This window comes from Triturus cristatus, chromosome 4_1 (genome assembly GCF_964204655.1).
Source record: "Triturus cristatus chromosome 4_1, aTriCri1.1, whole genome shotgun sequence".
Taxonomy (NCBI): domain Eukaryota; kingdom Metazoa; phylum Chordata; class Amphibia; order Caudata; family Salamandridae; genus Triturus; species Triturus cristatus.
In genome coordinates, this window is record NC_140585.1 from 401,512,102 (window position 1) to 401,533,393 (window position 21,292).

The 21,292-nt window shown below is 41.6% G+C and overlaps 1 protein-coding gene across 1 annotated transcript in view; it reads left to right on the forward strand.

Annotated features, from left to right (window-relative positions):
* The window catches only part of MCAT (malonyl-CoA-acyl carrier protein transacylase), a 57,687-nt gene extending 48,052 nt beyond the window's left edge, over window positions 1-9,635 (forward strand). The window contains exon 4 of the mRNA XM_085652476.1: window positions 9,152-9,635. Within this exon, the coding sequence (XP_085508602.1) occupies window positions 9,152-9,580 (429 nt within the window). The 3' untranslated portion in view covers window positions 9,581-9,635. The remainder of the gene's footprint in view (window positions 1-9,151) is intronic.
* The last annotated feature ends 11,657 nt before the right edge of the window (window positions 9,636-21,292 follow it).

Here is a 21,292-nt window from a genome sequence, read left to right on the forward strand (position 1 = left end):
TACATGATCAGCAACATTTTTGAAAACCTTTGAACATTGGGAATGGACCTGAGGACATTACGTATTTTTTCAGTCTACTGAAGAATTACCTAAAAGCTTGCCAGCCTGTCTGCTCCTTGCATTATATTACACTACCTGGCAAGGAGACAAGTCACTCCAAATCTGAGAGAGATTCACAACCCGACCACTTTTACAAGATACTGTTATACTTGATTTAGTGAACAAGCAGTTTTAAAGCCCTCTCTCTGCTCCATCTATGCTCATTTCACATATTTCCAGTGCCCTGAGATGTGTGTTTCACCAAATGATCAAATAAATAAAACCAGGTACTATTCCAGTGTTGCAGCACAAGATTTGTAGTGCCTCTCTTTCCCTTCTGTCAGTCACTTGAAGTGTTTCCTTTACATGTCACTGGCATCGTGAATGTAGCATATAATATTACACAGATGAGTGACCTCAGGTTTGACATATCCCAACACACTGTTTGGCTAATAACACAGCCGTCTCAAAGTACCAGCTCAACCCCTTCATAGCTCTTTCTATTACGCACATACTTTTGCCATATATAACATGAGATTTCATAGGACCAAAAACAGTTGTAGAAGTATATATTATTGGAAAAACTGCTTTTGAGCTGTTGACTGATCAAATCGACAAGATAAACGAGGATGCTTTCTTTGAAAATTTTGCCTCTGGAAAGGGAAAACTAGCATCTTAGCTCTAGAAGAGTTAGAAAACAGATTACAACATGGAAGAAGACCATTTGAGAAAGTTCAGTAAGACACTCACTCTGGGGTAATTCCTCTACATTTTGAAGCAACACTAAGCGACCAAGTTGGTTCTGGATATCGCACTGCAACACATGCAGCTCTTGTTAAACAGAAATCTAGCAAACACGTAATTTGATTGCCAATGAGCATGCCCTGTTTAAATCTTTTTGTGACTATTTCAGCTTGAATAGTAAGACCACTGATGTTGGAGAGAGATTTTTAGGGCTGGTAATAAAACCCAATTGTGGGCACTAGGATTGCAGAGAAAATGGACTACCGGTCCATTGTCCCACTGGGTGATCCCACCTGTCTCAGAAAAATGGGGGATCCCAAATATCTCGGAAATTGGAGTTGATTGCTTGTATGTTAACCATTTCTGTTTCAGAAGTCTGTGGTTTGTAACTGCGTGTAGCCTGTATGAACCAAAGAAGGTCACGTGTGAAAGGCTGAGCCAAGCACCAGTTTTGTTAACTTAAGATTTTCCGAGCTCCACATTGAACCTAGTGGACACAGTGCATCTTAATTTCCCTATGTGGCACATTTGAACAATGTTGCATCAAACACAAAGAAGTGTCTTTTCTGGAAGCCAGAGAGACTGATCATTACCAGTCTGAGGGCAGGGTCACCAAACAAATTTGTATGTTATAATGTAGAGTCCCAAATTTGTACTTTGACGTATGCGGCCATATACCTAACCTACCTAGTCTTGATCCTGCTCAAGCTCTTTATTCCACTCCCAGTCTCTCCATCGCTCTTTTATGCTGTTTTTTATTCTGGCTTTCTCCCTTTGATACTTATTTACAAACGTTCTCTTCTTCCTCCTTTCTTACTTTCTGCTCTGGTTCAAAGTCTGATGATGAAAAATAAGTACCAGTCCCCAAAAATTAAAGCCAGTTCCCACCACCGGCAATCGCTAGGACAAATTAGTCTCTGGTCACCAGAGTTCAGCTGATCTCCAGTCTTTTTTCTTTTTTTTTTCTTTTTTAAATCAGTCTATGTTCTGGAAAAGGTTGCTACCATCTACAGCCCAACTCTAAATTGATGCCAAAAGGGTTTTATAATGGATATCGCACTAACCGCACTTGTGGCTGGGAAATGATGAGGGCTGTATAACAATCCTTGTCATTCATAATAACAAGGTAAAGTACTGCCAATACTAACTAATTATGCCGAACATAAAACTATGGACATTAAGTGAACTACTTTTTCTGCATAACCGGATGCAGCAGATGATCAAGGACTCCTTTGCAAGGTAGCCAAACCACATTTAGGACATTAAAGTGTCCAGTAGTGTCTCTGCTTGGGTGGAACATGTTTGGGGCTTAAAGTTATTATCTAGACCCTCATTAATCAGGATAACTGTTATATAATCTCTGCATTTCCATACGAAAGTGATATTAGAATGAAGGATGATCATATTGAAAGTGACTACAAGAACCAAGTACAGATTTATGATGACTCTGTTTAGAGCAGCAAACCTGTTCAGGACCTGAAATGTGGGTATGCGTGATAAGGTTTCTCTGACAACTTCCTTGTAAACCTTCACAAATCATGTTCCAGGGCTAATACCCTTGTTCAGTATTTCATTTCTCACCAGTAGGGTTTGCACTACACAAATAGCAAATACCATCACAGAACGACATCATCAGGGCTCAGTCTCTAAGAGGAAGAATTTGTGATGAGAAGTCGACATCAACAGTTTTTAACATTATTCTCAATATGCTGTTGTCTCAAAAGCCTATTGAGTGATCTAATAAAAATAGAATTGTTTAGTGTTAATAAATGTGCATGTTTTTGTAAAAAATGTTATGAGCCTTAGTGCACGATGTGCCGAAGCTCGCTTCACTGGCGAGCTGGTCTAGTTAGATTTGAGACATGAGCGGGCCCATCAACCTGCCCGTAAGGACAGTGTTCCTACAGTAGTTTTTAGTCAATACTTCAATATTTAGAAAAAGGGGTGTGGAGTGTGAGTTAATAGAGAGATTATGATGGAGATCGGGAGAAACATATGAGGGTAATAAGAAAAAGGAAACTAGAATCTATATTGAGGAAAGTGGACAGAGAAAATAGAAGACATTGATGCCTGTGGCTAAATTGCAGATCATTGAACCAACGGTATATTGATTCCAGCTTCAACATTTCCATTGAACTGTGATATATTGTGCAAATCCAGTGTCTTCCTGATGCTCAGTTTACCAATTTACCCGAACAAAGAACATATTTAGGTGATTTAGTTTGCAGTGCATAACTAACTCCAAGGGGAGTTAGAGGGGCTAAGGAAAAGCGGGGAATATTGATGGTGGATTGAGAAAGAGAGAGAAAATGGGAAAGATGAAATCTAAGAATCTGAAAAATCACTTTACCTTTGCCATGAACCCAAGACAAAGCCCTGTATTCTCACCTGTGGCCTCCTTTCCTCACCTTGATCATGCTGCCCTAGTGTAGTGTAGAGGCTTACTGGTATGTAAGTCATGCTTCTTAAACAATAGAGGCTAGGACTGATGTAATAATTGATCCAGCGAAAGCGTTTTTCTCTCTTTACTTGCTACTCTAACCGTACTGGGCCCTTTACGGTCAGTCAACTCTTTTCACTGCACTTTACCACACAGGCGATGGATGGATCTTTCTGTACCTATAGGGAGGGGTGGGGGTTAAGGTATCCAAAATCTGTGTTGGCCACCCAATGAGGACCATTAATTGCACCCAACTCACAAGTTCGAGATCAGGTTCAAATACACCACTCTTAGGACCATACTATAGAAGTTAAGTATTGCAATGGGTAGACCCAACCTCCTGAAGAAGTTTAATCTAACTGGAATCAAACACACTAGGTGTTCTGCAGTTGCAACACAGAATAAAAGAAGCAGACCTTGGTGTTCTGAAAACAATCTATGACTCTCTCTGTCATACATCTAGAATCAATACTAAATAGCACTGTTTTAAAGAGAGAGCATCAGGGCACAATAACAGACTCTGGCAAATGTAGGTAGTTTGGTTATTGTATTAATGTTCCAAAATCAATGCATATAAGTAACATTTTAAGCATTTCAGCCAAGAGTCTTACAGCCTGTAGTATGAAACCATACATGTAGTCAAAGTATAGAGGGCGGGCATACACCTGGAGACAGGGATGCACTTCTAAACTAAGTGGGGGCCCAAACAAGAAAAGGAGTGAGTGAATTTAAAAACCATCATAGTATACCTGAACAATTTTTATCCTATGGGGTTACTATGTGGGATTAAAATATATAAGTGCGGTGAGTGGGGACCTTATCATCCCGTCGCCGCTGTGAATCCGTGATTGTTAATAGGGGGTCAACATGTTTCTGCCTGTATTGTTCACTTGGGTACGTGGCATTCGTCAGGACCTTAAATATTGGGCTCCAATCTTACCACTGGGGGCGTAGGCCTATAGCCAGCTGCCACCTGTTTAGAGAAACCTGTAAGAGAGAGGGGGTGAGACAAACATATAATACTCAAAAATGGTTGTCATTCGGTAGACCTTGATGTGTCACAGTCACGCTCCATACTTACTGCTCTCTCCTAAAGTGAAAAAGGTGAAAAATGTATATGAGTGTCAGGCATCTGTGTTCACTCTGGCATTCATGTGAATAAAATAGAAGTCTTACCCTATTGGAAAAACCTATTTTCCCCATGGGAGGGGTAGGGGGGAAATCCTTGTGGCCACATTCTGGTGGAAGACGGTAAAGGATGAAGACAAAAGGGTTAAAAACCAGACTGGTTAGGAAGGTATATCAAAGATACTGAATTAGTTAGCAGAAAAAACCGTCAGGGCGTGCTTGATCTACTATAGTTTCAACCTGTTGGAAGAAGAAATCAGAATAACGACTTACAGTTCAAGGCGTACTCTCCGCTAGAAAACCTAGTGCTGCATGCGTCCAGCCTCCTCCCCGGTGACATTAAGTGTAGTGCGCAGCAAGCTTTTATACTGTTGGGTGGGATCGTGGCATGCGATATGGGTTTCAGGTGAGCGTGGCGCACAGTGATGATGCTGCATTTCCTGTGTCCTGAGCGAAGCATGCAGAAAGGACTGCACGTTGCCTGTTTGTTGCCTGACCCTCGTGGAGGTGTGTCAGCACATGGCGCTGCTCCATGACACGCCGCTTCCTGTGTCCCGTCATTACCTCAGATGATTGCCTGGGGTGGGGCGGGGCGGGACCAGCTTTGGTCCAATGAAAGCGCCTGCCATAGTTTCTGGAGACTCAAGGGAGTGATTTAACGTGTGTAGACACGTTATATAGAAATATGGGGAACATGTGCCCCGCTCATGACTATTATTTCATGACGGGAGCAGTTTCGAGTATTTACACAGAAGAAAGGAAGAGAAAACAAACCCAGATTGTTTACAGTCAGGGTGACGGTGTGGTTAAACCCACAATTAGTGCAAAAGTCGATTTTACAGCTACAGCATGATTGCTGATCAAGAAGATTCTAGTTTTAGGGAGTAAGGGAAACTGCGTCTAGCTCTATTCACATGTATTACTGTGTCTATTGTTTGTGTTTTTGTCTTTATAATGGGTACTGTTAAAGTGTATGTTTTAGTGGGCGCTAAGGGAAGTTACTTCATTTGTAGCCATGGGATATCATCGTTCAATCCGTTTTTCCATGTCCCAAGGCGAAACACCCGGCGCTGTTCTCGAACATGTAAGACATGTGAGAGGCAGCCATTGCGCTTCTGTACTACTTCCAGTACCATCCATCTTAGATCTTTATCAGAGTGTTCTTTCTCAAGGAAGTGTTTTGTTCATTTGGTGTTATCTTTCTTCCTTCTGATAGTGCTCCGGTGCTCACTAATTCTGGTCTTTACACGCCTAGTAGTCATGCCAACATACATGAGTTGGCAAGGGCATTTGAGTAGGTACACTACATTCTCTGTGTTGCAGTTAGAGAAGTTCTTCTGAGTCCATGGTCGCTCAGTACCTATGTCCACTTCTTTTGTGGTGGCCGTGAATTGGCATGATACGCAATCGCCACAGGGGTAATGTCCAGTTGGTCGTTGGTGGCCCCATAGTGTCAGTTGGTTGTCATCTGTAGCGGCTGATGGTTTTGTATGGACTAGTTCATCCTTGATGTTCCTACTGCGTTTGTACGCAAATAGGGGTTGGGTCCAGACTTTGTCGCTGGTGTTTAATATGCGCCATTTCTTTTGAATAATGTTCTGAATTTTGTTGGACGCTGGGGTAAAGGTGGTGACACACACCATCCGGTTGGCCGGCTCCTTTGGCGTATTTTCTAAAAGAGCTGCCCGGTTGTTATTTCGAGCTCTTTTTTTGGCATTCTTGACCAATTTTTTGGGGTAGTTTCTTGCTCTGAGTTTCATTTCCAGGGTGTCTGCTTGTTCATGAAAGTCTAAAATTTCTGAACAATTTCTGCGGATGCGCAGAAATTGCCCTACCGGGAGGTTTTGTCTTAGGGCTTTGGGATGGAAGCTTTAAAAAAGCAGACGGCTGTTTTTGTCGGTTGCTTTGTTGTGAACTCTTGTGCGTAGGCCTTCTGAAGATAGGTTGATTTCAAGGTCCAGGAAGATTGCTCTTTCTTTGTCGATGGTATGCGTGAATCTCAAATGTGGATCAATGCTGTTTATCCATTCCACGAATGATTGTGCTTCTTCATTGGTACCCCTCCAGACTATCAGAACGTCGTCGATGTACCTCTTCCACATTTTGATTTGATCAAGGTAGGTTCATAGCTTTGGTTGGAGGCTGACCGTTCTCTAGTGCCCTAACGCCTCTAGTTCCCTCCCCGGGCCAGACCCTGGGTGTTACTGTGGTTCTTTGCTCACCAGATGGCCCAAGAAAGTTCAGCAGGCAAAATCATTTGCAAAGGGCAAAAACATAGTGCATAGAAAAACAGATTGATTGTAAAGAAGGATTCTAATCAGTCTGCTAAGTGCTGAAGCATCAAAGGTGGTCCAAAAGTAGGACCTGATAGGATGGTTCTTAAATCATAGAAAAAGCATAGGTCTGAGAGTTCCAAAAAGCATTCTTTGTGCAAAAAAGAAAATAGTGTGCTGCTTCCCCTTTGGGGGTCTCTCTTCTTATAGTCTTTATGACACTCCTGGTAACCAGTCACCACATCATAATGGTCAGATCATTCAATCAGAAAGTACAAGATTTTATATACTTCAGGATGGTTTCCCATGCATGTCATGAGAAACAACTGTCTCTTCTGTCTCCACAGGTTAATTCGCAAAGGAAGTTAACAATGTTTCAAACCATGAGGTCAGAGCAGGATTTAGGTTCTCACAAATTCACCCCATAATGAACACTAAAAGAATGACCTGAGTTATATGAAACATTTTACATGCAGAACAGATAAAGCAACATTTGAAGACAACGTGAAAGGTCCATTGTATTCAGCTATGAAATAATGCAGTTCAGAAAAGAACACGAATAAATGCATTTAAAATTAATATTTCATTTTCAGTTAAGTAAACTCCGAGTTAGAATCAAGGATAATAAAATAAGTCAAACAATTCATATAAAGAAATAATCTTAATAGTCATCAGTGTGTTATTACATAGAAATGATTGTGGCTACATGTGGCTTACTTTTACAAACTTTCTACATTCATACATGTAAATTATTCTTAAAATTGATTTTACTAAAATTGTTTTAACTTTTTCATAATCATAACAATGATTAGTATCAGTACTCAAAATATCAGCTATGTAAGTTATTGTATCTAATTTGTGCACCACATTTTACTCAAGATGCTTTACAATGAAAGGCAAAGAAATACTAAGTTACATCATTGGAATTGCATTATTTTGTCAGACGTATTCAAATCATTTTCTATCATGTGTATTCTGTTATTTACCCTATTTGTAAGCATTATAACATTTTTGCATTTATTTTTCTACACAAATTGTACTGTGTGAGATAAAGTTTATTGTTACTCCCACACAATTTGTTCACCTTGGTTGCCTAAGTGTAGAGAACATAATAACCTATAGGGGGATCAGACAAAGAAAGGGAGCACTTTGCTGTTATGACAAGAACCCTCACTTACCCGAAGGTGACATGCTTCATCTTTGGGCTCCCTCTTCCTACTGGGACTGCAAGGTACTTAGTGTGGGCTACGACTCCCCAATAGCCAAAGGGGAGGAGCGGATGTGTTTTGTTTCAAGATGAGCAATGATAGTGTTCTAGTTTGAGGGGCAGAATGCAAAATAATATAAAGTCTCAATAAAACTATCTGCTGGTGGGCGAAAATTGTCACATATTCTGGTGCCCCCATTGGATAGAGCTAAAAATTATGAGAGGACTGGGAGTAATGAGACTTCCCTATCTTAAATGGTCAACATGTTTCTGCCCAAAAAGACTCAATAAAGTTCAAAGGCATTCGTCAGGAACAAAGAATATGTATCACTCTGCTAATGTGATTAAAAAAAGTTTTTAAATACCAGCCATATATTAGACTTGGTAGTTATCTGAGTGGCCCCATCCAAACAGTAGGGTCCACCTATAACACCTGAGAGGCCCCTCTCCAGCCCCACGCGTAGAACGATATACAGAAGCGGAGAAGCTCTCTTATATGGGTGGGGACTGATGACGCAGAGCGGAGATTTTTTGACCCGCTCAGGCATTCTAGGTGGCCCCTACTGCTTGGATGGGCCACTCTGATAACTACCAAGTCTAATGTATGGCTGGTTTTAAAAAGAAGTTTAAACCACTATAGCAGAGTGACACATATTCTTTGGTCCTGACGAATGCCTTTGAACCTTTTGAGTCTTTTCTGGCAGAAACATGTTGGCAATTTAATCTCATTACTCCCCACACCCGTCCTTTCATAATTTTTAACTCCATCCAATTGAGGTGCCAGAATAAAGGACCATTTTCGCCCACCATGAGATAGTTTTATTGATGTGCTGTATTATTTTGCACTCTGCCCCTCCGTCCAGGAGACACCTTGAAAGAAAACACCTCTGCTACTCCCATCCCCTTTGGCTATTGGGCTATCAGAGCCTACACTAGGTACCTTGCAATCCCAGTTTGATGAGGGAACCCAATGATGAAGTATGTCACCTTCGGGTGAGTCAAGGTTGTCGTCCTGACAGCAAAGTGCTCCCTTTCTTTGTCTGATCACCCCTCTAGGTTATTTTGTTCTCTACACTCAGGCCACCAAGACATAAATATTATGTGTGGGTATCTATATAGGAGCAGTATGTTGTTGGGAGGATTAGTGCTCCAGTTAGATCCCCTCGTGTGCTGTTAATAACGTTTATTGTGCCGTTGGGAGCTGAAAATGTTCTACAGCGCAGTTTTTGTTGTGATGCGCTTAGTGACTTTTTAAAATCTGAGTCGAATAAGTATGAAACACCTGGTAACAGATTTTTTTTCCTATGTTCCCCTTACTAGGCATTGCAGTTTTTGCAAACACATTCTCGAAAATATCATTTTAAACGGACCCGGATGTTACCCGTCAGTGGTGCTTTCCATACAAGCCTCATGCAACCTGCTGTGGAACCTTTATCTGAGGTGCTCAAAACAATTACATTTCAAAAGCCGCTCATTTCTGTTTATTGCAATGTTGATGGTAAGAGATACAGACATGCGGAGAACATTCCGAAAGTGCTGGTGAAGCAGCTTGTGTCTCCAGTGAAATGGGAACAAACCCTGCACGCGCTCTACGAAAGGAAAAAAGGGACAGATTTCCCAAGGACATATGAAGTAGGACCTGGAAAACAGTTGGGAACAACACTGAAAGCTTGTAATGCACAGGCCTGGAAGTACTACGAAAATGTGGATATAGGGGCAGATGACACTCAAGTGACAGAAGAAGCCTAACTACATATTGTAATTCTATATCAACTTCATTAAACACAAATTTCTATTTCTGGTACACTGAAATGACTATTTTTCGAATGTAGACCTTTCACAGTTTCAGCAATCCGCTATAAAAACGTAAATGCGTGTTTACTCTCCTGTGTCTCCATGTTTAAGCATGCCGCAAGCATTAAATTAACATTTGGGGAAAGGCTGTTCTAATGCAGCTCTCGTAACTGTAGACCTGCTGAGCGTTTGCCTTTCTTGATTTCAACAGCAATGATTGTGTTGAATGGCTGTGGTATCTAATGGCCAATGTTTTTTTTTTTTTTCCGCAAACTAGACCCGAAGATATCAGGTATGGGAGAGCTTTACATGAGCACCAGTTTCGTTACACAAGTCACAAATGTTGTTTTCCATTGTACACCTGGTTTAGTAGACTTACCACTGGGTTGGATTGAAGGGTTCCTCGCTTACTAAGAGCGGGCAACCTACTGATGTAGAGGTCAAATTCGCCAAATGGGGAAACTTTCCTCTATACTATCAAACACTTCACAGTACCACCATGACACATGGCCTGTAAATTGAAAAGTAGTATGACATTTGTTTACCTAATGGCAATTTATTGCGCCCCTGGAAGGAATGACATTTTAGTGAAACGTTCATCATCTTATTGCCTTTTGTCCATGGGTTTTGATAGGGATTTAATTATATACCTGCTTTTAAAAAACTTTTTTTTTTAATCTGAGTAGATGTGAAAGTATGAAAGAAGTAGACCTAGCAGTGTATCTTGCACAACATTTCTGAATGGTGGTGCTCTACAAACCTAAAAACATCCACGTGGATAGAGTAAACAATGTTCTGCTCATTTAAGAAGACACAGTACTTACCATAAGTATGTGGTGTAGACGAAAAACAGGTTAGAGGCATGTCTTTCTGGTGAAACTATAATACAGAATTAAAAAGTGTGTGTGTGTGTATATGTGTGTATATGTGTGTATATATATATATATAATCTACTGGTGGTTGCCAGTAGATAGTTATAGTTAGAACCATGTTTCCATAGGAAAAGCATTTTTTGATTTGCTAATAACTTTGGCGTCGTTTGACGAATCTTTACAAAAGTTTCCAAAAAGTTTCTCTTTTTTGATCAGCTCCTAGCCTGAAAGTTTGAGGCTGATTCGTCAAGGGGGGGCTGAGAAAAAAGGGGGGTCCCAAAATGTGTTTTCTCAATTCAATTTCCATAGGAAACTTTAGACAAGGCTACAGGTCAAACTGCTGAACGGAATTATGCCAATTTTGGCAGGGAGAAAGGTCTTGGTCCAGAAAGCACGCTTTTGTTGAAATTGGGTAAATCCGTTGAGTAGTTTTAGAGAAATATCAAAATTTACAGATATCGATATTTGAGAATTCTGACATCTGATTAGCTGAGGCGTTACAAGCACGATCGTGCGGCTGATTGGCTGCGAACTGTTGAAACTAGGAAGTGTTGGCAGCCATTTTGTAACTAGGTTGAAAGGCGTAGGGCAGAGAAAAAGAGAATAATTGTATAAAAGGGTATAGTAGAAACACTGTGGTCTTAGTTTAAGCAGTCTGTACCGTGCAGAGGCAGGGAGTTTGAATGTTGCGTAGGCTGTGTAAATTACGTCCGCAGAGCAACGGTGCGCGGTATTGCGGCAAGGTTGCGTAGGCTCTGGAAATCCCGTCTGGAAAACAATGCGCCGTATTGCGGACAGCAGTGTGTAGGTTGCACACACAGGTAGTGTGAATGTGCGGTATTGCGGCAATGTTCAGTAGGCTGTGTAACGGTGCACAAACAGGTAGTGTGAATGTGCGGTGCGGAAAACAGAGAATAAGTGTATAATAGGCTATAGTAGGAACAGAGTGGTCTTAGTTTAAGCAGTTTGTACGGTGAATATAATGCGCAGTAATGTTTACTTATAATGCGGTGTTCACTTTATCACGGACAGTGTCACTTTCTTAGACGAAATTTCATATTATGTGGGACCATTGAAAGTAGAAGTGTCAGTCATTTCCTCCCCTTCCACGGAGTAGCAGGGACATCTGATTGGCTGACGTGTTCCAAGCAGGAGCTTCCCAAGCTTAATGTTCATTGGCTGCGAACCATTGAAAGTAGAAGTGTTGTCAGCCGTTCCTTCCCCCTCCGCGGAGTATCAGGGACTCTGATTGGGTAACGTGTTCCAAGCAGGAGCTTCCCAAGCTTAATGATCATTGGCTGCGAAAGATTGAAAGTAGAAGTGTTGGCAGCCATTCCCTCCTCCTCTGCGGAACACCATGGACATTTTATTGGTTAAAGTGTTACGAGTACAAGATTGCTCCTTATTGGCTGGGAACGGTTCACTGTTGTCAGCCATTTTGTGACGCAGTTCAAAGGAGTACGGGAAAAAAAGTAGGGGAGGGTAGGAACACTATTAACTCTGTACAGTGCTCGCAAGGTGGTTTATAGGGACTGTAAAGGGAAAAATTGCCCTTTATATATTTTAAGGGCCTTTTATATAATTTGCGTGGGCCTTACAAATCAAGGTGGGAAAATAACAGTGTGTGTTGCGGACTTCTCTTTATTAAGTCAGCGGGTGAGATACTTCCCACAAGCACTATTTACTTAGAGTGTGGTGTTTACTTTTCTGACGAGGAGGTGTGGTTGCGCTGCAAAAATTTCAGTCTAGGTTTGAAACAGTTTTTATTAAGCAATCACTAATATACTTTAGGAAAGTGAAGCTGTATATATCAGAGGGGTGACAAATAAAAACGCAATTCATAAAATTTCCCTTAAGCGTGGTCACACCCTCCCTTTTTTTTGTCGGCTATAGTTTGTAAAAGTGTTGCCCCATATTCTTGTTAATATACAAGGGCATCAGTTACTTTTACATAAAGTAGAAAAGAAGTGCTACAAGAAACACTCCTGCACTACATCATCTGAGGTCACAACAACAATCGCCAGTAAAAAACTCTTAAACCCAAATGATGTGATATCACATAGAAATGTACGCTTCATCAAAACATTATATGAAGCACTATGTATACAATTTTTTTTTTTTTTGCAACTACTTTTTGATGAAACATTAGCCGTGTAACAAACTGTGAGGTACTATGTTATCTACGGAAATAACTATAGTATGTATTGTACATTTTTCGCTCAGATAGATGTCCAAACCCTTTGAAGTACTATAAACACACAGTATATGAATATACAGGGTGAGTTTATAGTATTCCACAGGAGAAGAAGAATAAGGGTCCCTACAAAAAATACAAAGTTTTTGCAATTTGTATTCTGTAGAACGCGGGAAAGTTTGTGATAGTGCTTAGAGGTCGCTGACTGCTCTGCTGATAGATCAGGTACTCCTTTAACCCCTTCGCTGCTAGGCCTTTTCCCCCCCTGTGCTAAGCCTTTTTTTGGCTATTTGGGGTAGTTCGTGCTTAGGCCCCTGTAACTTTTTGACCACATAAGGTATCCACGCCAAATTTGCGTCCTTTTCTTCCAACATCATGGGGATTCTAAAGGTACCCAGGGTTTGTGGATTCCCCTGGAGGGAACCCAGAAATTAGCCAAAATACAGCTACATTTTGGGGGTTTTGGGAAAAATGTGAAAAAAGGGCTACAGATGAAAGCGTCTGTTTTTTTTCCCTGCAAATGGTATCAAAAAAGGGGTTGTGGTGCTGAAATCACCATCTTCTCCGCTTTCAGGGACAAGCAGACCTTGGTCAGAAAACCAACATTTTTTTACAGAGTTTTGGCATTTTTCTGGGACATTGACTATTTTTGCTATTTTTTTTGTGCTTTCAACCACCTTCCAGTTAATGGTAGAAATAGGTATGAAAGCAATAATTTGTGTAGATCCTTCAAGGTTTCTTTATAGAAACTAACAATTAAATATAGGAAAAATTGAAAATTCGTTGAAAAAAACAGCCTTTTGTGTCAACGTTTTCACCTGTAACTTCTTCTAATTTTGACAGCTCTTTAAAAGCAATATACCGTTACATCCGCTGGACCTTACTGGTTGTGGGGATCTATAGGACTTGTAGGTTCACCAAGAACCCGACGAACCCAGAGCCAAAAACTGAGTAGCGACTTGCAATGGTTTTTTTATTATGTACCGGGTATATAGCAATTATTTTGGAAAAATATATACATGGAAAAATCGGTATGAAAGACACCTATGTATTTCTGAAATGGGAACAAAATATAGAGTTTAGAAACAGTAGATATTTGCACATTTCCGAAATTGGGAATACTCCTATTAGCATGAGAATTATCGATCATTTTTCAAAATTACTTCTTTTTTACACATTGTCTTTCATTTGGAAGGCAGAAATGCATCGAAAGTCAATAGGTAATAACAGTTGCTTTATAAATCTGAATTACCCTAAGTCTCCTGATAAAAATGGTACCTCACTTGTGTGGGTAGGCATAATGCCCACGACAGGAAACGGCTCACAACGCAACGTGACCACACCACATTTTCACAATGAATTAATTACCCTTTTTTTTGCAAAGTGCCTAGCTGTAGTTTTTTAACCCTAGCTCTGCCGGCACCTAGGGAAAACTAGCAAACCTATACATTTTTGAAAAGTAGACACCCAGGGGAATCCAGGATGGGGTGACTTGACTGGCTCTCACCAGGTTTTGTTACCCAGGATCCCTTGCAAACCTAACAAATTGTCAAAAAACACATTTTCCTCACATTTCTGTGGTGGAAAGTTCTGGAATCTGCGTGGATCAACAAATTTCCACCCACCCTGCGTTCCCCAAAGTCTTCCGAGGAAAAATGGTACCTCACTTCCATGGGTAGGTCTAGTGCCCGCGACAGGAAACGGCGCAAAACGCAACGTGGACACACCACAATTTCACAGTGAAAAATGACCCTTTTTTGGCAAAGTGCATAGGTGTAGTTTTTTAACCCTAGCTCTGCCGGCACCTAGGGAAACCTAGCAAACCTGTAAATTTTTGAAAACTAGACATCCAGGGGATTCCAGGATGGGGTGACTTGACTGGCTCTTACCATGTTCTCTCACCCAGAATCCCTTGCAAACCTAAACAAGCATTTGCGAGAGTTTGATCTCTTGGCATTATAAACGATGCTGCCTTTTAGTTATGCATTTATAAAACCTGCAAGCGACATTTACGCACCTCTTGCAGGTTTTGTAAACCTAAATAAAAGGCATTATCATTTACAATGCCAATGGATCAAACTCTAGCAAACGCGAGACCTATTGCAAGTGCTTGTTTTAGGTGGCATTCGTTTTCGCGCGCAGCTTTGAAGTTGTAATGCTCCCTACCAGCACAGGTCTAAAAAGCCAGCTGTACTTTGTTGGGTCCATACCCAAGACAGACTGAAAGGAATCCGCAAGGGATACAATTACAGCTACGAAACTACGCATCCATGTATAAATGGAGTGCCTAAAAGTCATCGTGAGGCCATTAACATCTTGTAAATCCATAATTTGATCACGGGTGCCCATAACGTCTTGTTAGTATAAGGGAAAATTAACGTGTATTTGAGCTACAAAAACAGAGTAAGAATGACATTCTCTACCGTGACCACCATGGCTGCCTCCGAAAGTCTCCAAACAAAAAAATCGATCGCGAATGGGATCGCTACTGTAAAATAAAAATAAAACACGCTCGCGAGTGGTGCACGCGCGCCACTGCGAGCCATATGTGTTTTCAATTATCGCGCCCGTGTCTGGGCACGATAATTGAAAACATATGGGCTTTGGTGCGCGTAACAGACACCAATAGGCCATGGGCGGAGCAATGCGCCCGCCTTTGGCCTATTGCGTGCTCTGTTTTAAAAAAACACGCACACAAAGCCCAATAGCGGAGCCTATAAGGAAAAGCAAACACACGAGCGTGTGCGATTCCAGGGTCCGTTTTCAAAACCCGGAAAAAAGGGCTCTCGCCTGCGCGAGCACTGCTGCACAGTGCAACGCAGGGCGAGAGCCGTAACAATTGACACCAAAAAAACACATTTTCCTCACATTTCCTTCCGCACACCCTTCGCAAGCAGACTCTACATCTCTTACAGGGATTGTTTTTTTTGGGCGTGGGAGGAATTAAATCAGGAAAGTGGCGATCTTTTAATCTAGCCACATCCTCCACCACGCCTACTCTAGGAACACTTGCCTGTTCCACAACAACAAGGCTGCCTATCACAGACTCCTGAAACTGAACAAAAGTCAACTTTGACGCAGGAGAACACTCCTTGTACACAACAAAAGCGTTGAAAGTTGCTAAATTGAAGAGCTGGATGGCCAACTTCTTATACCAAATGTAAGCCTTATGAATAGCAGTGTAAGGTTCCAACCTTTGATCTACTCTAACACCACCCATGTGCTTATTGTAGTCTACAATGCACACAGGTTTGCGTACTTCACCAAGCTGACCCCAAACAGTCACAGGTGAATTACTCTCATCATGAATGGTAGTCAGCATGTACACATCCCTCCTGTCCACAAGCTTCCCCTCTGAAGCTTTTTGCAAACAAGCTCTTTTGGATAACCTTTACGGTTAGAGCGGATTGTACCACAAGCAAAAGTGTCCACTTTGAACAATTCCTTAAACAATTGCACAGCAGTGTAGAAATTATCATGGTACAAATGGTGGCCTCTGTTAAACAGTCCTCTAGCAAGATCCCACACAATTTTCTCTGAAACTCAAAGTGGACGGACAACCAGGGAGGTCAATAGTGGAATCTCTACCAGTGTACACCTGGAAATTAAAGACCTATCCTGTCTACTCTCAGACAACATATACAGCTTAATTCCATAATGTGCCCTCTTGCTAGGGATGTACTGCCTAAAAACCAAACTGCCCTTGAACAGGACCAAAGACTCATCAACAGATATTTCTTTGCCTGGAGTATAAATCTCTGAAAATCTATCTACAAAGTGATCAAGAACAGGCCGAATCTTAAAAAGACGGTCACAGTTAGGGTTATCTCGTGGCAACGCCAACGCATTATCAACAAAATGCAGCATCCGCAGCAAAAGTAAATGCCGATCACGACTCATAATTGCAGGAAATATGGCCGTTGCCATCAAAGGACTTGTAGACCAATATGAAGCCAGGGACGGCTTCCTTATCAAGCCCATCAAAAAAGTAAAACCCAAAAACTTCTTCATCTCATCCAGATTTGTGGGAGTCCACTGGGTAGCTCTAGAGCGGGGCCTAAGTCTGGCACTGTTGTCTCTCAAAAACTGTTCAGCATACAAATTAGTCTGCTCAACAATCTCACACAAAAATACATCATCCATGAACAACTGAAAAAACTTTATAGGCAAAAAATGTTCACAATCCACTCTACACCCTGCATCACCACTAAAGGCAGGCAGCACCGGCTGCACCATGTTTGGATCAACCCAGAGTCCAGCACTTCCAGTAGGAAGCATAGCAGCCTCAGGCTGTAATCCAGATACTTCTTGCACCATCAGCACAGCAGTGTCCTCCTTTAAAACAGGGACTTCATCCGCACTGAGAGTAGCTTCATCCGCACTGAGTGTATCTTCATCATCCGATGACTCCATGTGGAGAGAAAACTCACTACCTGAATCTTCCCCTCCCTCCTCTCCCTCAGACGCACTGTCCGTCTCATAATCCCGCTCAGAGGGAGATTCAAGAAGCATACCAACCACCTTCTGAGCAGTCATTTTACGGCTGGCCATAATGCTTACTAATTAAGGTAACTTGACAAACAAGTCAACAACAACAAACCCTTTGTAAAAAAATAATTTAAAAAAAAATAAACAAAATGTGGCTTTATCACAAAAACCTATATACTCCAACACTATACCACTCACTTGCCAGAAGCAGCTAGACTCACCACCACCTACTCTGCACAGACACAGTAAGGACCAACAGTATCCCACTAAGAAAAATAAAGAAAAGAAAATTAGACACAAGACAACGCAAAACACATCGCAAATAATTTAATGCACAAAACACCAACTAAATATGCTGCTATTATGACACCACTTACAAAAAATGCATTCATGCATGACACTAATACTCATTTGGAGTAAACAAAACAAAAATCATTTTCTTACCAAAAAAATGCAACTACGCAAAACTGCAGACCAACCACTGCCGAAACCGCAAACAAGAAACAAAAACTTTGCACTAGAATTAAAAGGAGAAATAAAACATTACAATCGCATATGCAAATAATGCACTAGTCTACACACTATCTACCAGCCAGGCAAAGGTGGTAGGTGGGCCTAAAAGCATAAGGCCGAGCTGCCCCCCCCCCCCCCCCCCACAGGGATCAGAAACAGCCAAAAAATTCACCCTCATTAAGGGGGAGTGACCCTTGCCCAAAGGGTCACTCCCCAACACCAACATTTAAAAAGCCCTGGTGTCTAGTGGCTTCTGCCCCCTAGGGAACAGATGGGCCTGAAAACGGCCATGCTAACATACAGACATTCATGAAAGGTACATAACATTACAAATAGATAAAAAATCATTACCACACATGCAGGATCTCTGGATTTAAAAGATATCGCTAAATTAGCTACCTTCCTGATCTGAGTGGGCCTCACAGACTTTATACTGCCATCTCTGTGGATTCTAAAACTATTGCTACAATTGCACATCTGTGTGGGCCTCATAGACCGACTGGATTCTGAAGCTATCAGTAGAGTTCTTTACTTACATATCTGGGCAGACCACATTGCTCTAGTACTGTAAGCATTGTGGAGTCTTAAGTTTTCATACCTACCATACCTAACCTACTATACTTATCTACCTACGGTACCTACCATACTTAACCAACCATAAATCACCTAATTACAATGCATAACCTACCATACCTAATCTAGTTCTGCATCTGAAGTGTCTTTATCCTACACCTACCCTGAGGTGGTAGTTTTGCAAAAAAGGGGAAATCTATGCTGAGATTAACAACATTGATGGAGCTCGGCTAACGCACCTAGTAAGTGCTTCTATGAGGCAGCAGGTCGTGGGAGCTCGGCTAACGCACTTAGTAAATGCTCTCGCCACTCACCCTGCCCGAAGTTTTCGCACACAACCAACTTTCTGTTAAGCTCATTAAAAGTCCAATGGTGGTTAAAGTCACACTAAATCATATTCACTGCATTAGTGGCGCATAACCGATTGTAATTGGCTTAGTTTAAACCATAACCGCCAAAGGAGGGAGTGGAGAGAGTGTGTCCGGACGGACAGAGGGAGTGGATTCGTCCTCCCCAAGCTATAACTAATAAACAAATTGAATCTACCCACAAGAGATTGGTGATAGAAGATAGATGGTCTTGGGTTGGAGGTGTTTCACACACCAAAAGGGCCCTTGGTGTCATGCTTCATCATAGGGGTCTTCGCGCCCCTCTACAGAACGTGGCGTGCTACTAACCAGCGAATACGGGGGAGCACTGATGTAACCACTATGTGTAGTGTGAGAGGGGGTGAGTGGTAGGGTCAGGAGTGGATAAATGAGAGTGTTAAAAATACCTACCTTAGTTTAAACCTGTAGGTAGTTATGTAAATTACAGGGACCACCAGGCTCTTCATAGAAGTTATTTCCATTACCAACAGACTCGCGCAAAAGGAAGAGTTAAAATTACAAGCTGGTGTTGTTACCCACTTTTAAATTTTTTAGAGACAAAGTAATGATTTGGAAAATGTGAACCTTTCTCAGCAGGTTATCCTGCTGACTTCTTCCACTTCGCTCAGCTATGGTATCTTGATTGACATTAAATATCTCTGTTAATGAAATGTAATACGCTAATTCACCCTTTCATCCTCTCTTTAGTTTGTAAATGTCATAACCACATTTTTCATAAAGTTACCTTTAGTGCAATGGCCTAGATTGTGCAGTTTTAATTGATTAACAGCAGTGCACGCTGTAAGCTTGTTTTAATTTCCCCAAGGAGAGCGACCCTTACCCAAGGGGCCACTCCCCGACACAAAAGGCCCTTTAATGTTCAGACTAAGAGGTGAGTGTCGTCTCACTTTGTTTCAGTGTTCCCTGCAGCCCACTTCGTAAAACATTTCTTAGGAACCGAGGAAAAAATATACAGTTTTCAACAGTATAAACTTTCACATGTTATCTTGAAAATACATATTTTCATTTGAGGAGGCCAGTACTACTTTATAATGTTAGGTTGTACTTTTCTCGAAACTGAAACAGTTCCCAGGGCAGTGAGTCCCAATTATCAAACTTGATCCAGATTCTGAAATACTAAAGCATTCATTTCTCATTACATACCTGGCCCTGTGTTACCTTTAGCTTGCCAGGAAGAAAATGACTACATACATTTCTGTCTATAGTAGATATATTTATTTTTAACCACCTCTTTCCGAAACACATTTTCTTCTGCAAAGGTTCTGCTAAAGACTCACAACAAGACCCCCCCTCCCGTTGGAACTAACACTGTGCACTGTTTTCAAAGATTTTAGCCACTTACCTGTTTGCACTTAATACTCTGGCTCTTGGAAAGAGTACACGCAGCTTTCCTGCTTGGAGGCCGTGAATCACGTTGCATGATGCGTTTTAAAACTCATCAGGCATGCCGGGTCAAAGAGCCACAGCTCTGTTTCCATGTGACTAATCAATTTAGACACGCTTTTCCATTAAAAACAAAAAAAAACAAGCATTCCTGTTGCACGATCGCGCTTCATGCGCGATCGTGCAGCAGGAATGCTTAAAAAAGACATCGGAGGAAAGGAGAACACTTTCCTTTCCTTCGATGCCTTTTTTAAACCCCACCCTCCCCGAGGACAAACTCACCTCTTTACTGCTGGACGCACAGGAAGCAAATGGCTTCCAGCATCATGCAATGACATCAGCGCGCTGACGTCATTACATGATGAGGTGGGGGGCTATGGGGAAGCAGAAGGGCTTCCTCTGTCTTTGCGGGTGGGGGCTGCTTTAGGGGCGGCCCACGGGGGGAGCACCAGCGCTTTCCCCGTGGGTGGGTGCTAGGACGGCTGGGAGCCGTTCGACGCACGCGCCCACCGTGACGTCCGCATGGAAAGGGTTAAGAATATTTAGGATAATAGTATAGTATACACTATTATTCCAATATATGCTATAAGGAGAAGGAGAATAACAAAATATTTTCCAGCTGTGAATATGGTCAAAGCTTCTTTTCTCAGGAACTTCGAAATCTTTCGTCCTCTCGCCGACTGGTCATGAAGTCTTCTGAGATCAAAATGACTGTGAATATTACAATATACATACTCACACTATATTATCCCAGGGGGGAAACAAAGTTAGAACGAGAAGCTGCTGACGTTACATATAAATCTTGAGTTTTGGCGCCCATGGGTCACCCAACACGTCTGGTCAAGTATAGTGTCACTATTATAATATAGAAAATCACACTATATGAGCTCAAAGGAGCCAGTAAAGGATCAGTGTATCCTCTATTCTGTCTGTTTCTGAATACAAGCTGCTGACGTTACATGTAAATGACAAAAACAACCAATAACACTTTTTAAATACAAATCTTTAAATATTCGCAAATAGCTACGTATTACAAGTATCTGCTGTGCCATAATGAAACAACTTACAACTTCGTAATATCTTTTGTTGTCGCAAAAGAAGAATCCGACGCTAGAAAACGGAACCTGCATCACAGAATGGACACGCGTAAATAACTCCAAAAACGAAACTAATCGAGCAACGGGTGTGGTTTATATACTTTTTGGTTATTCAGTAGTCTATGGAAGGAACATGCGGCTCTGCCCATTTAGATGTC